At 54.5% G+C, this 15,608-nt stretch overlaps 3 protein-coding genes across 3 annotated transcripts; 2 read left to right on the top strand and 1 right to left on the bottom strand.

The window, feature by feature from the left end:
* Positions 1-2,097: 2,097 nt before the first annotated feature.
* Positions 2,098-2,961, top strand: VOLCADRAFT_100579 (uncharacterized protein; the record flags this gene model as incomplete). The annotated part of the gene is made up of 1 exon (XM_002959133.1): positions 2,098-2,961. One exon carries the CDS (start codon positions 2,098-2,100, stop codon positions 2,959-2,961), a length of 864 nt encoding a protein of 287 aa, XP_002959179.1.
* Positions 2,962-4,728: 1,767 nt separating this feature from the next.
* On the top strand, positions 4,729-7,618 carry VOLCADRAFT_100578 (uncharacterized protein; the record flags this gene model as incomplete). Its single annotated transcript, XM_002959132.1, has 6 exons — positions 4,729-4,755; positions 4,890-5,247; positions 5,706-5,968; positions 6,411-6,666; positions 6,896-7,060; positions 7,284-7,618. 6 exons carry the CDS (start codon positions 4,729-4,731, stop codon positions 7,616-7,618), a joined length of 1,404 nt encoding a protein of 467 aa, XP_002959178.1.
* Positions 7,619-8,751: 1,133 nt separating this feature from the next.
* VOLCADRAFT_100577 (uncharacterized protein) lies at positions 8,752-14,620 on the bottom strand (the record flags this gene model as incomplete). Its single annotated transcript, XM_002959124.1, has 7 exons — positions 8,752-9,710; positions 10,599-10,856; positions 11,443-11,590; positions 11,646-12,029; positions 12,100-12,173; positions 13,732-13,944; positions 14,584-14,620. 7 exons carry the CDS (start codon positions 14,618-14,620, stop codon positions 8,752-8,754), a joined length of 2,073 nt encoding a protein of 690 aa, XP_002959170.1.
* Positions 14,621-15,608: the final 988 nt, after the last annotated feature.

Here is a 15,608-nt window from a genome sequence, read left to right as displayed (position 1 = left end):
AAGAGAGAGGATGCAGATCATTCAACCTTGTGGGCCTGCTGGTGGCTGTAAGCAGATATTGGCGTTGAACTGCTTTTCAAATGCAGTAGTGCTTCGTATGCTAAACTGTGAAGCACATGGATACCTTACGCCATGTAAGTAGTGCCATTCGTTTCATGCCTAAATTCACTGCAGCAGTAGTGCTTTTGGAACAGCAGCCTGGATTTTCATCCAGTCAATTAGTGCCTTGCTAATAAGCGAGGTAATATGCATGATTGATGATATTGCTTGAAACGTATGGTTTGCCAAATAATAGGCAAAAGGCAGGACATTTCGTTACAAACCGTTCAAGAATGTTTGTTCTAAACGATATTATCCATCAACACCGTGAGACAGAGCTAAAATACAGTCTGAAAACATCTGACAAGCCTTAACAACGGCTAACAGCACCAATTCCTGTTCTACTTCTCCAACATGGTTGTTAACAGCCAGGTCCACCTGCCGCCAGCCCAAACATCGTCTGACAGCCCCATCACTGTTAGAGAATCTGTTAGGCTAACATTTCCTAACAGGCACGCCTGTTAGCCGCTGTTAGACCCCCTATGAGTTGGTAGGGAACGGAACGCATGAATCGCGTTCTGGAAGAGACACTCAGGCACTACATATCACCCACTCAAGATGATTGGGATGAGCATTTGCCACTGATTGAGTTTGCCATAAACAACTCAAAACAGAAGGCAACGGGGACAACTCCGTTTTCCCTGAATGGTGTTCGACAACCACGTGTGCCGGTTGACCTTCACCTCAAAACTAAGGTGCCTGCCGCTCAGAAGCAAGAAGCGATGTTTCGTGAGCGTATAAGCAAAGCTAAAAAGTGTCTCTTGGCTGCGCAACAAGTCCAAAAGGACGACGCCGACATGCATAGGCGTCCAGTGCGTTACGAGGTTGGGCAGAAAGTGCTGTTATCTACTAAAAATATTACATTAAAAACCCCTGGAACCAAGAAGCTGATGCCTAAGTTCATCGGCCCATACACTGTTGTCGCTCGCGTGGGCGAGGCTGCGGTAAAACTGGACTTACCGGCGGCCTCCCGCCTACACCCGGTCTTCCACGTCTCTTTGTTGAAATTGTACAAAGAAGACGTTAAGCGACAACCACCGGCGCCACTCGTCATTGAGGGTGAGCCGTATTTTATGGTCGAAGCCATTGTCGACCATCGTGATGTTTCAGTCCGAGGGGGACGTGGAAAAACACGTCGAGAGTATTTAATTAAATGGGAAGGTTACGACTCTAGTCATAATACCTATGAACCAGAGGAATCCCTTCGCCAGTCTACCCCCTTGGCTGAATCCATCGACGAATATGAACGCAAACTGGCGTCTAAGAAACACCCTCAAGCCCCGGAAAAACCCAAGGGACGGAAATCTTCTAAGAAGAAGTGACGCTCCCGGGACGGTTCGCTTCAGAGGGGGGAGACTGTAGCAGGCTACATTTCCCTTAGAATATTTTAACGATTACTTTTAACAATAACTGTTAATCTGTTAAACGATCTGACTCAAGTTTCGTACATGTTCCGAGTTTCGTCACATGTCGCGAACTGGGCAGTTGTTCGTAAGCGAATCTAACGGGCTGGGGCCCCGGGCCCCACCAACATTATCCTAGTACGGCAAAGTCCGTAGTAGAGATTATCCGGCAGGTAGACCGAGATGTAAGCTACCCGGGCGGGGTGTTCTGGCCAGACACTGACGTATCACATTACTAGGTGTTCGGAGTTCAAGACTCCGCTGCCGCCGTCTCTAACCGTTACGTACACATCTTATGTACGCTAGTGCTTGCCGCTTGGTTGGACTTCTTCCTACAACGACGAGGACTAATAACTCCACGCTTCCGCTCTGTCAGTCCTCCCGTCAGGTGAGCGACTGCTACAGTGGTTCACAGTTTCGACTCATGGCCAACTCGCTGCTGGACATTCAAGAGGGGCGCCTATATAGTTGTCTGGGATTTGGGTCATTCGTGCAGTATGTGTCTGAATCGGGACGATTAGATATTGCACCGAGGTATGCACAGGCTTTGGTAGCGGCTGCTCGTTTTTTGCGGTTGCTTTCCGCCTCAGATGTTATGCCTAACAGCGAGCGCCAGGTCCGTCCACTTACAGCTCTGCCACCTTGTGATGCGCTAGGGGCATGGCGCCTTGCTGTGGCACGCTCTGAAGCCGAGTCACGACTCCTGAGTGGGCGGCTCGTTGAGCAATGTGCATTGGAGGTCACAGGCAGGAGCCGTTTGCTGCGGGGTACTGGCAGCGACAACAGCAGCAGCGAAATGGATATCAGCGATAGCGAGTCTGGTGAGGGAGTCAATATGGTTCGAAGCAGAGGGGGTGGGAATGTGCGCCTGTTTCTCTCCAGTGAGAGTCCGGAGTGGTTCACCCCACTGAGTATCATAGAGCTGGTGCGCGAGGTGTTCACTCCTGGCAGGATCGACCTGGACCCATGCTCGTCCGCGGCTGCTAACACACGTGTTGGGGCGACAGTGTATTACGATATGGAATCTGATGGTCTGTTGGAGTGCAACGCGTGGATGGGCAATGTGTTTGTCAACCCGCCTTTTGGGGTGCGCGGTGGTGCAAGCTATCAGAGCCTGTTTTTCCAGAGATGCGCAACAGAGTACACGGCTGGTCGCATTCACCAAGCAGTACTGCTGCTGAAATCCGCTGTGGGTTATGCATGGTTTGATGCCATACTACAATGGCCTGTCTGTTTTCTGCGCCAACGTTTGGCGTTTGTGCGTGGGCAATCTGGGAGTCAACAGCAGGAGGGAGGACCCCTGACATGGGGAGCGCGGGTAGCCAATCCACATGGAAGTGTCGTGGTTTACATGGGCCCAGACGTGCAACGTTTTGTGTCAGTGTTTGGTTGCATGGGCGGAATACCGGGGGCGACTTCATGGGCCATGCCCCTCCCAGTGGAGAGCTCGATGGATTAAGGCATAGATTGCATATGGCGAACATATTCTACATTCAACATATGGCGAACATATGGCGAACATATTCTTCTCGGCAGACATCTGTATTTTCATTTGTTTTCAATGTAGCTCGTGGTACTGAGTTTAGCGGTTTATCAGAGATTTGTCATTGTTTTCCACCCGAACCTATTCATGTGTACGAGTGTTGTGGGATAAACTGGACGGACTGTCGATAAAGTGTGGTGTGAAAACAGTGGGACCTCGGCAGCTGACTTGACTGGGTAATGCGGTCGTGGCCCTGAGTGCTTGCCTCCGGTAGTAGTAGTAGTAGTAGTGCCAGAGTACGGTAACCAGGTGTGCAAGTTGTCGTGGCATCGAAACTAATACGCACATGAGGCACTTGCAAGCGGTCCTCTTGCAAAGTTTTTCTGTAAATTCCTTAAAAGTCATGTGCTTTTGGATGCCAGCCCGAGCCAATCCTGCCAACTTGACAGCCAATTCGACACCCTGAACACGCTAATTCGATAGCCTGTCAGGCCAATTTGACAACCCGAACAGGTCAATTCGATACCCTGTCAGGCTAATTCAATACCCTGTTAGGCCAATTCGGCACCCTGTCAGGCCAATTCGACACCCGGACAGGCCAATTCAGGCCCAGCACAGCCCAATTCCGAGGCTCCACAGCGCAATTCGAATACCTCCAGCGGGTCCGCCAGAACAATTCCAGACCTCGGCAGACCAATTCTTTTGTCAGGAATAAAATCCAGGCTAATTCTGCGACAGAGCTCCTCCCTAATTCCAGCCCGGATCCTACCCTCCTTGTCGGAAGACACCGATTGGAAGAATTTTGTCCGTATAAATAGCGGGGATGCAGCCATCTCATGAGTCGTACAGCCAGTTCCGGAATGGCGCGGCCAGTCCCGGAACGGTGAACTGTTGATCCATGCTTCCAATCGATGACGGGGCTCCGCGAGCCAGGGACCAGCGCCCCAGTCGTAACCTGTGCTACGACCCTCCCCATACTTCTGCAAGTATGGACTTCCGCCTGAGGCGGAGTTTATAAAAAGTATTTACTTGTAGGCATCCGTGACAGCGTCCCTGTAAGACCAGACAAACTGTACTCGCGGGAGATGCCAAGGTGAGTTGATCCCTTATTGCAGTCCCACTCACCGTCGGACCCAGAGGTTGGAGCCATAGATATTGACAGAAAGGCGGCAAAATAGGCAGTTGGAACTTAGTTAGTTCTAGCGAACTTATTCATCAGCCGTGCCAAGCGAAAACGGAAAGACCAGATAGAAAATGTGTTTGTTGGGACCAGATAATAAGGAATAGTAAATGTTAAGGTAATTCGTCAGACCCTAGACCTGCTACAGCTTAGTTGCCCGGTGGCGCCGGGCATTACTTCAGGATCCTTCGTGGGTGCAACAGGTCATTGGTGACGATTACCTAAGGCGATGATAAGCCGGCCAACTAACAGGCCTGCTGTGCAGCAGCATGTGGAGGCCAAGCAAGTTCATCTCCGGAGATTATTGTCAGATCCAACAATGGTGATTCCACCGTACATAGCAACTACACACCCCTGTCTGTCAGGATCTATCTGAGCTACGTACACAGACGAAATGCACATAATAGCTACACTGCGTGCTGCTGCCCTCGGCTCTCGTACTGTAGTAGCGGGTACAGAATACGGCACACATAACAACTATAAATACGCGCTAAGCGCTATCACGAGTATCTCGAGAGGCCTTTTCAGCGGCCAGCTACTACACGCACCCGCAGGCTGTTGAGATGGCACAGCAGGACGTTATCAAACAGGTAGTTTTTGTTTTACCTAGTAATTGTACCACCTGCCAGGCTGGACTGGAGATTGTTGCCTAGCTTAGACAAAATTCTCCCGCTTCGTTCTGAGCTTGTCCTCTGTCCTTGATTGCATTTCGTGTGTTTGGCAGGTCCATCCTGCGTTACAGGAGCCTGACCCTCTGGGCTGCTTCTTCCTGAGCTCACCCCAAGATTTCAGAGAGTTTAAGGAGCGCTATTATAGGATCGACGGCTTGCAGGAAAATGAGGAGAGAAACGATGAGCCGACAGGACGGAAAACTCCTCTCTATCCAACACGTTTTGGAGCGGTATGCTCAGACGGCAGCATCAGGGTGTTTGACTTGCAGGGCGAGAGCTATGACAAGCTGCTGTGGCGGGCCAGCTTGCTGCGAAATGCATACGATGCTGACGTGTCACGCGACAGGACACTTTTGCTCGTCATGAACATTTATGCAGAGGCTCGAGGACAAGAAGGCGATCGTTTTCGAGGTGGGGCATTCATGTTGCTGTTTCGTGGTTAGTTGTTGTCTGACTGAACATTGCTCCCTTCTGCAGTGTCTTTTTGGCCATACACGTTGCCAGTGGTAGTAGTAAACGTTCGTTTTATAAAGGAGCTGCTGTACGTGCATTACTAATAATTGCTAGGTCTCAGGGTCCTGCCATCAGCAGTTTGCCCCTTGTTGTGGGCGTATCATCAGGGTAAACCGGCAGAAGAAACGTTTTAACGAAACCTGTAGAAACCTACCTAACGCCTGGGGCGATCGAGTTTTGAGGAATGTAGTATGAGTTGGTGTAACTAAGCGCCGTATCAAAACCCAAGGAAGGGATTGACGACCCAGCGGAGAAATGCCAATCCATCCAGCAGCAGGTTGCCTCGCATGCTTTTCCTGCTTTCCCTGCTTACTTGCTTGCTGGCCACACATACCAACATCTACATACCTCTGCAGAGGAGCTGTGCGTTTACAACCTCGCAACGGGCAAGCAGCTTTGGAGGTTTTTTGTCGATTACGGGGCCGCACAGCTTGTGAACCCGTTTGCAAACAAGGACGACCGCGGTTATGGGGAGTACCTTGTAGCCAGCGAAGATGCGGGGCTCGTGTCTGACACTGATGGCGGGACGACAACTCTTCAAATGCGCGGGAAGCTGATCACTTCTGGTGCAGACAGGAAGGTCCGGCTGTTCAGTCTTGAATCCAAGAACCTTCTGCGGGTAGGTATGTGTGTGTGTGTGTTATCATGCATAAATGCTGGCAGGGAAGTGGCTGGGAAGGACGGGCATGGCATATGTATGGCATGGGTGATAGCCACTATTTGCTGGACTCAGTGCTGCCTGCTCTTTTAGGGAGCAGGGGCTGTGGATTGATCCTGCCTTTATTGGGGGCAGACATGATGACTGGGTTCGGGCAGGCAGGAGGGAGGATAATTAATGGATGGTGGGGCGGGTAGCTATCTTGGGGTTGAGGTGTCGGTAGCTGGCTATGCAGCACGTAGTGTGTTTTGAAGGGCGCAGGGTTGTTTGAATATTTGCCATTCCTGGTTCCTGAGCTACAGAAGGTACAAAAATCCGCATGGGACTATGGTATACGTAAGCACTTCTTGAGCTCCCGACCTGCACTCCCTGTTGGCCCCCCTGTTGGCCCCCCCGCCTGTAGGTGGTTAACACAGACAGTGTTTCCACAACTAGGCTAATGCGTCTCCAGGTCAACAAGGACTTCGACCAGATGCTCACTACAAACCACAAGGAGGATTCGTGCTTAATTCTGTGGGACCTCAATACTGGCGAGGAGAAGTGTAGATACAATGGCATTCACGCAAAGGGCATCTGTTGTGCCCGGTTCACACGTGACGGGCTGCACTGCTTAACAAGCTCAGTTGATAAAACCGCTGTAATCACCAACCTCTCAACAGGTGATGGGCTTTCCTTCTCTTTCCTGTGGAACCCTGTTAGGATTACACTTGCAGTCACCTTTAGTACTTCTGACATGGTGGTCACAAGTATCGTGAAGCATGTGGTGACGTTCTTTTGGTGTAACTTTAATGGTTTTAGGGTTTCGTTCTGTTTGATGGCCGGCCCGGTATGTAGGTGTGCCTGCTGCATGCCTGCCTGCTGGCGCGCTCACCATACACATACATACAGGCTATAGGGCTTCAGACACAGCAAATGTGTTAAAGCGCGGCATAAGTGTCCCTGGAAGGTTCCAGGATCGACCCCGGCAAAAGAGGAATAATAAATCCCTCAACCGTAAGCGGGAGGATGCACCCACATGCCGATGGACGGTGATGGACCCGGCTCTAGTGATCTGTGAGCCGACTAGAAGTGGAGTTGATGTTCCGTTGGTTCGGCAGATTCCACTGATGCTGGTGGTGGGTGCTGAACCCGAAATGTCACCGACTTCGTAGAAGCCGGCATGGTTGAGAAGGATGAGGTGGGAAATATCGGGGAAGGCAGGAACTGCCAGGTAGTGGCCTAGGGTAGTGGCCCCGGGTGAAGCTATAACCCCCCCCCGTGTCACACAATCATACAGGCAAGACAGCACAGCGATTCGCGGGACATCAAGATGTGGTGTATCTCGCAGCACTGTCACCGGATGAAGACACCCTGGCGACTGCCTCGTACGACAAAACCGTGCGCATCTGGGACGTGGCGACGGGAGTCGTGCTGCACATGATTGCTGATCACTACAGCGCACCGTTATGCATCTTGTTCCAGCATCCCGCATGGCTTCTGAGTTGTAGCAAGCGCGGTGATGTTATGGGCATCAATATCAAGGTGATGAACTTGGGCACCTGCATATGTCCTTCAAAGAAGTTTATATTTGTACTTCGAACTACCAATTTGCACTTAGGACTAAAGTCCTAAGTGGTAGCTACCAACCACCGCTTAGGACTATCAACTGCGTTAATCCTAGCTGTTATTGTTCATCTACCTAGATAGTATTTAGGGTGATGGTAATTATATAGGAGGGATATAAGCATTCGGGCTGCACCGTCCATCCCATCCGCCGAGCTAACGATGCATGCATCCTCATGGGGCGAGGGGATCAGTCATCCATGCACATCCACTCATCCACGTTCTTGGTACCCGGTGGTCTCCCTCGCCGATTTAAGTTATCCGATGTGGTATGTAGGAAAGGCCTCTCAAGGTAGATGCTGACAGAAACCCTATAGACGGGCTGTGTGTCGTACTGTATGGCAGCTACTATGTCCGCCCATTTCCGCCTAGCTAGCAACCGGTGCTAACTTGAAGCTATACCCAACCTTGCGACCAAACCCCGCTCACACATGCACGCGACGAAAGTAACTACCGTATCTTACCTTTCTACTGCTATGTGATTTGCACTCACCGCTTCCTTATTCTTGAATACGAATAGAGCATTTGTTCAACACAGCTATCCTCCTCCCTAGTCAAGCAATCCGCCGCCGCTCACAGCCAATCACACTAAATCTGCCCCCGCTTGTTCCACCTACATACAGGATGGCATGAAAGTACCATGGTATGTCGGCTTACATCATCTGTTCCAGGATGGGGATTTATCTCGTCCCCTAATTCGTCAGTTCTTCGAAAGCGATGATGAATTGGTCAGGATGCGGCCCCTGATGTTGCCTGCTGCGTTTGACGGCAGGCCCAGCAGTTCTCCAATAGTACTGACCTTCTCATCCAAGGGGAATGTGACTTTACTGGATCTCTCGGCACGACAACTGTCACTGGACCAGGTACGACGGCTAGCATGTGGAGGTGCCTCCAACCCCAGATCGTACTAAACTGGTTTCCTTGTTTGTATGTCCTGCTGTTTGCTGTTTTGTTATTGCTGCTCTTAGTACTTTATTCAAGCGGATCAGTGTGTGGCCGGCATTCCAGCCAGAAGTACTAGTAGCTGTTCTGTGTTACTGTCTCCCGTAACTGGCTCTGGTGGCTGTGGATTGGCTGACCCGATGGTGCTGAACAGCGTGGTTTGGACGATTTTGACGAGAATTGCACCGCTGCCACGGGCCTTACACAGCAGACCGAAGAGACATTTGCTCACTGGCGAGGCCCAGGCTGCGGGAGACGGAGAGTTTCGCCTCCCCGTCGCGCCACGTGTAGTGCTGCACCATGGTGTCGCTGCGCCAACGGCCGTGCGCCTTGTGCAGGTCCGCAGGCACACCGCGATCGGCAGCAGTACTGCTAGTGCTATTTCCTCCTATGCGCATGGAATGCGCAGTGATGCAGCGGGTGATCCCCGCCGCCTGCAGGGTCTTGTTGAGCCGGTGGCAGAAGGCAGGGTACGACAGGGAGTGGATCGGCTGGGCTGCCGTGCCTGTCAGGGGGCCCGACAGGTACCTCCCGGCCCTGTTCCACTGGACCGGCCACAGAAGGGGCCCGACGTCCTCGTCCGGCGTGTCTGGGCGGCGTTTGTACCGTCCTAGGGTGAGGAGTCGCTCCATCAGGCCCACAGGGCAAGCGGCACCGCCGACATGGGCGATCGGAACCCAGTGACCCTGTCTCTGCTGATCAGTCTTGGACCGAGGGATGAAAACATCCATCCCAGCTGCCGTGATAACCAGAAGGTCCTCATGAACGCTTATCTCCGCAGCATTGTCGAACCGAAAGAACCCTGTGAACATGACCGTGATGGCCGTAACGGTCATCAGCTGGTCGAGGGGTGGCTCCAGCCCACCGACCAGCCGGGCCAGCACCGTGATGTCGGCCGGCTCCAGGGCGTCGTGTTCCAGCTTGCGGCCTTGGAGTTGCTTTTCGGCGAGGTCACGGATGATGCTGCAGGCAGGGTGCTCTGTAGGGGGTGCTCTGCCAACCAGGCGGAAGTAGGAGCTGATTGCTGCACTCGCTGTGCGGACCTGTCCGGGCCCCACCTTGTCTTCCTTGGACGAGTTCAGCAGGGAGAGCAGGTAGAGCGTCACCACCTCGCCCAGGGTGTCATAGATGCTTCTGGGCAGTTGCCTGGCCGCCCACACTCACGGAAAGGTTCCCAAGACCGCGTGTATTCGTTGGACGTCCACGGGGCGAGGGTCTGCCCGGCCACTTCGGTGAACTGAGTCGCCAAAGTGGAGAGCTCCGCGTCCGCCTCCGCCCCAAGAGCGACCAGGAGAGCCTCAGCCCAGGCATCTAAATCTGTGCATGGGGCGTGATCGGATCGGCAGGGACACGGATACGGTTGATGTTAGAGGCCGAGAAGTCGACCAGAAGGGCCAAGGTGGACCAATGTGATGCGCCTTTGGGCAGGGGGACCCCTGAGGTGCGGGCCAGGAAGACATCTGAGGCCTGGCCGAGCACGCGGACTCCACTTACGAAGGGTTTGAACCAGACCCCGTCAGCCGTGATGAAAGGCCACCAGTCGCGGGTAGGCCAGAAAGGCGCGACAAGGCAGAGCCGGGACTTGCAGGCCTCGGCGTGCTGCAACACCTTGAGGAGGAGGTGAACAGGCGGGTTCACCCAGCACCTGTGGCCCAATGAGAACCTGAACGCGTCGACTCCAGACATCGTTGGGGTAAAGTAGCAGGAGTAGTACACGGGGAGTTGGAAATTCGCGTGGGACGCAAATAGGTCGATGTCGAAGGGGCCCCAGGTGTCGTGAAGCCGGCGGAATATGCTGGGCTTCAGCATCCAGTCATCAGGGTCTTGCAGTTTCGAAAGCGCATCGGCGAGCTGGTTCTGGCCGCGGGGTCGCCACTCCGCTTGCAAGCAGATATCCTGTTCGAAACAGTAGCTGTGCAGCTCGCAGGCGACCTTGTGGGAGTTGTCCGCTTTTGTGGAGCCCTTGTTGACGACATTCACGGCGAAGTAGGACTAGAAAACTCCCCTTTATCCTTCCAGAAATCACCTGGGGCCTCAACCTTCGCACCTTCTGGCGCCACTGCGGAACGGGCTGGTTGTTTCCGATGCGTGGCCAGACTTGCCGGGACTGGTGCGGGGTCCAGGTTTGGCCGACGGGCAGGGACAGGCCCCGGTGCGGGCTGTTTGGGGGCTGGCATGTCGTCGGGGGCTGCAGCAGGTGGGCCGCACGGCTGACCTAAAAGGTGCTGCCCTTTGAATTGGCTGGTGTTGCGACGCTGGACGTCTTCCACAAGGCCTGAACGTGAGAGGGCCTCTACCCCTAGCTCTGACAGGAAGGCAATAGCATTGTCATGAGAGAACGAATCCATGGTTCCTCAGACGGAATTCACTGGCGGTTATGAAGGCCTGCGAGTGTGCACCGGACGGACTGATGGAGACACGGGCGAGGCGAGAAAGTAGAACAACGCTTAAAGAAGTATGACAGGCGAAAAAACGGGTCCCCCAGCCGGCCGGCTGCCAAGGCGCTTGGCCTGACGAGAATTGACCAAAAAAGTACGGCAAACACTGCCACAGAGTGAACCCATACGACGGTCTGTCCACAACCTCAAAACAAGAAACGCGATAGAAGAAAATGCGGGAAAGAAAGGCACTGCAAATAGAAAAGGCATTCAACGATGCTCACATCTGCGCTCGTGGGCACCAACAACTGCGCATGTGGGCGCCTCAATTTCACTCGTGGGTGCCCAACTATATGCTCGCTGGCAACTTCATCACAACCAGAAAAGATTACTCCTGCGCACGCTGCGCTGACCGGTGTTGGTCCTTAAAGAATTGAGGCGGCATGCGGGCCTGGAAAAAATTGACAGGGCCCGTGGGCCCACTTTACGGCACCAAAGCCTGAAAATCACTACTTGCCGCTGCGGTGGCCATTGCCATAGCGATCACTGCGATCATAGCGCTCTGCATCACGACCTCCACCGTAGTCATGACCTCCACGCTGGCCGCCACCCCTGTGGCTGCTGCCGCGCGATCCGCCACCACTGCAATCGCCACCCGAGCCTCCAGTGCCGCGAGAATTGCCGCCGCCATGACTGCCAGGCATGGAGGCACTCACCGTCAGCAAGGCCCAGACTTTCTGCTTCCGCACGAGGGCCTCTGCTTTCTTGCCCTTGGGGACCCGCGTGTCAATGATGTTATTGAAGCAGTGGTCTGCGGCTGTCAGACCTACACGGGGCTCTGAGGCGAGCTGGTGTGTAGCCACGATGCCAATCTCGGCACGAAGCTGAAGCCGGTCGGTCCATTCGGCAGCCTTCTCGTAGCAGCCAGCATCGAGGTAGCTGCGGATTATCTGTAGGCCAAGGTGGAAGCCTGTGAAGGCTTGCAGACGGTGACCAATCATGTCCCTCGGCACCTTCTGCTCGTTTGCCATGAAGTCCGCGCGAATCTCATCGGCCTGCTCCAGAGCAGCCCGATCATCCCGGCGGCGCTTCTTGGAGACCTTTTCCAAGGGCATTCATCACCACTGTTTCTAAAACAGCGGCGCCCGTTTTGGCAGCACCGGCCGCCACAATGAGCAGGAAGGGGCCCAGGTCTTTGATGATGCGGATAATGATCTGCACATAGATGCCCGTTCCCTCCAGACCTATGAGCGGCAAAGGGGGGTTACTTAGGCAATTAGAGCTTAATGAAGGGAGCGACAAGCAAGATAGGTTGGGCATGCAAAGCGGCGGGCAGGGTCCGCACTAGAACATCTGCATGTATACTCAACTGTGAGCCAAGCAGCCAACCAACCCACTAAACGTCGACGCCACCTGGCTAAAGATATCCAAGAGCACGCCGACTGGATGAATCTATCAGCTCCGTCAAGTTCTAACACACAGCAGTCCGTACTTAGCACATAAATACTTGTGAGCTGATGTTGTATCACGTCTAATCGCAGGAAAAGAACCGATCGGTGGATGCTAGATCCCGTGATACCCAGGATACTACAGCTGACCAGGAACTAAGTTGAGGCGCCGTTGATCCGCTAGATTTGGCTGGATGCTGGTGATGAGTTGCTGAACCCAACGAATACATTCTGAAGTGGATGGGGTGAATGGATTAGGGTGTCCCTCTCGTAGGGGAGAGCAGGGACTGCCTCGGGAAAGGGGGCCGCTGGTGAAGCTATACCACCCTGTAACAACATACATACATACATAGGTGTCACCCGGAAGCAGGTCTGGCTAGTACAGCCCCCGACCGGCTGCAAGCAGGCCCCCTGGGACGTGATTGCTCTAGCGGCCCTGTCTGCCATGGAGGTCGGCAGATGCTGCCTGAGGGCGGCCAGGAGGAGACAGGAAAGGGCGGCAAACCAGGAGCCGCCGCCGCAACAGCTAGCTCAGCAGGTACAGGCGCAGGGCCCCAGGCAGCAGCGGATAACGGACTTCATCCCCCCGGCCGATGTGGTGGGACCGCAGACGGGGCCTGCACTGAACGCGCCGGGGGACGAGGACCAAACACCGAGGCGAAATACAGAGACAGGGGCAGTAGAAACAGCGGCAACCATGGTGGCCGCAACCCCCTTGGAGCGAGCCCGCGCCCGGGCAGTGGTGGACTTCTGGACGTGTTTACCCTCTTTCGTGGTGCTGGGCATCCCACGAAGGGGCTGGGACGGAGTGGGACCTGACCTCCCGATCTTATCGGTTGCAGAAGCAGCGATGTGATGCGCGGAGGCGGTCGAAATCACAGCTTAAGAGCGCTTGTGGGCGGGTTAGGCAGGGCAGGGCTCGGGTGTTGTATGGGAGGTTGAGGGTGATTGGGACTGGTGGGGGGAAGGGAAGGCGGGTGGGGGGCGCAGAGCTCTTAAGGGTTGGAGGGTGGTGTGGGGGGCAGAGGGCAATAGGATGGGTGGGAAGGAAGGGGTGGAGTTGAAAGTGGCAGGTGGGGAGCCAAGGGGGAAGTGTTTCGTTGGTTGGGGGAGGGTAGGGGAAAGGGGGGAATGGTAGTGAGGGGCAGGGAGGGGGTCGGTTTTCCCCTAACACCACGCTTAGGGGAAGGGTTTGGAGAGACCGGGATAGCTGGGGGCGATCGGGGAGGGGATGGGGTAAGGCTGAGAGAGCGCCAAGAGGACGTAGGTCTTCAGGAGGGAATCAGGAGGTAGAACACCGGTGGTTGCAGCGGGGCTCGGATGAGGGGGAGGTGTGACCCGAGAGGGGCCGTACTACTTAGGCACGTCTGTACTGCAGGGTTGGGTGGTTTGGCAGAGATAGAGGGCGGGAACTTTGCCTTCTGGTGGTTCTCTTGAGATCTAGAAGACCAGCCGTTCCGGTCTAGTAACGGTAAGGGGAGGCGCCACGCGGGCTTCTTTCCTTCCCCTGTGGACTTCTGGTGGACCAAGGAGCCGTGTCCCATGACACAGTCCTCCCGTATCTCCCCTGGAACAGCCCAGGGAAGGAGAGGTGGAGGAGGTCAGGAGTCTTGAGGTGGATGCGAGGCGTCTTGTGGTTTTTAGCTCTCTTGCCTGTCCTTTTTGGAGGCCGATGATTGGATTGTGTGCAGTTTTCAGGAGACCTCCCCTGTCCGAGACACCCCGGCCGTTCTCCTTGGTCTCTTCGTTTTGGGGGTGGACTGGAGACTTCGGTGAGCCCTTGCCTCAGCTCAGGAAGGAGTTCAGGCGGGACTTGAGAGCCAGTCCTGCTTGTACTGCCGCGCCATCCCAGGACTGAGGCGCGGCGGAGCGGCTGCGATGCGTACTTTTTGACGGCCTGAATCGGGTCGGGAGTACACATGACTAGCCGAGTTTTGCTGTGTGCTCCCGACCCTTGCGCTGTGTTTCGGCTCTGCCTCCGGCTCTAGCGGTCCACAGTCTAATAAAAGACATACATACATACCCTAGGGAAAGGGGGCCGCTGGCGAAGTTAACCACCCTGTAACAACATACATACATATGTACATACATGCATTGTACGTACGTATGTACATATACGTCCTTACGTACACACAGATTACTATGTAGATACGTAGTATACATACGCATTGGAATGCACCCAGCGACAAACCCTAGTGCCAGCCACCTGATGCCACCTGGAGCATGCGGATCCCCAGGAGCATGGTGCATGCAGACATCACCCAGCGGGCCTCCTCGAAACCCAGGAGCTTGCATGCAGCGCAGCAGGCGGGAGGGGAAGGTAAGGGGCATACGGCATTAATGGTGATGGCGGTGATGGCAGCATAGCTAGCGTGCCTTATTATAGCAAGCTATCTATACCTCTAATCAGCGGTTGGCTATTGGTCCAAGCGGCATAAATCGCACCAGGCGCCGTCGTACGCCGGACCAGCGATGCATCATAACATTAACTAGATGTTAGAAAGGCGGCAGGAATAGGAGCATCCATACGCGCACGCAATTAGAACCCCGCCGTGAGATGCGTCGGTGGCTGTGAGGCAGGTGGGACATGCCTGTGAGGCTGAAAGGGCTTCCGGACGCATAAATCGCACCAGGCGCCGTCGTACGCCGGACCAACGATGCATCATAACATTAACTAGTTGTTAGAAAGGCGGCAGGAATAGGAGCATTCATACGCGCACGCAATTAGAACCCCGCCGTGAGATGCGTCGGTGGCTGTGAGGCAGGTGGGGACATGCCTGGAGGCTGAAAGGGCTTCCGGACGCATAAATCGCATCAGGCGCCGTCGTACGCCGGACCAACGATACATCAAAACATTAACTAGTTGTTAGAAAGGCGGCGGGGAAAGGAGCATCCATACGCGCACGCAATTAGACCCCCCCCGTGAGATGCGTCGGTGGCTGTGAGGCAGGTGGGGACATGCCTGGGAGGCTGAAAGGGCTTCCGGACGCATAAATCGCACCAGGCGCCGTCGTACGCCGGACCAACGATGCATCATAACATTACTAGTTGTTAGAAAGGCGGCAGGGGAAAGGAGCATCCATACGCGCACGCAATTCGACCCCCGCCGTGAGATGCGTCGGTGGCTGTGAGGCAGGTGGGGACATGCCTGGGAGGCTGAAAGGGCTTCCGGACGCATAAATCGCACCAGGCGCCGTCGTACGCCGGACCAACGATGCATCATAACATTAA

This window comes from Volvox carteri (genome assembly GCF_000143455.1).
Source record: "Volvox carteri f. nagariensis unplaced genomic scaffold VOLCAscaffold_127, whole genome shotgun sequence".
NCBI lineage: Eukaryota > Viridiplantae > Chlorophyta > Chlorophyceae > Chlamydomonadales > Volvocaceae > Volvox > Volvox carteri.
The sequence above is the reverse complement of the archived record's forward strand: the minus strand, read 5'-3'. Positions and strand labels throughout refer to the sequence as shown.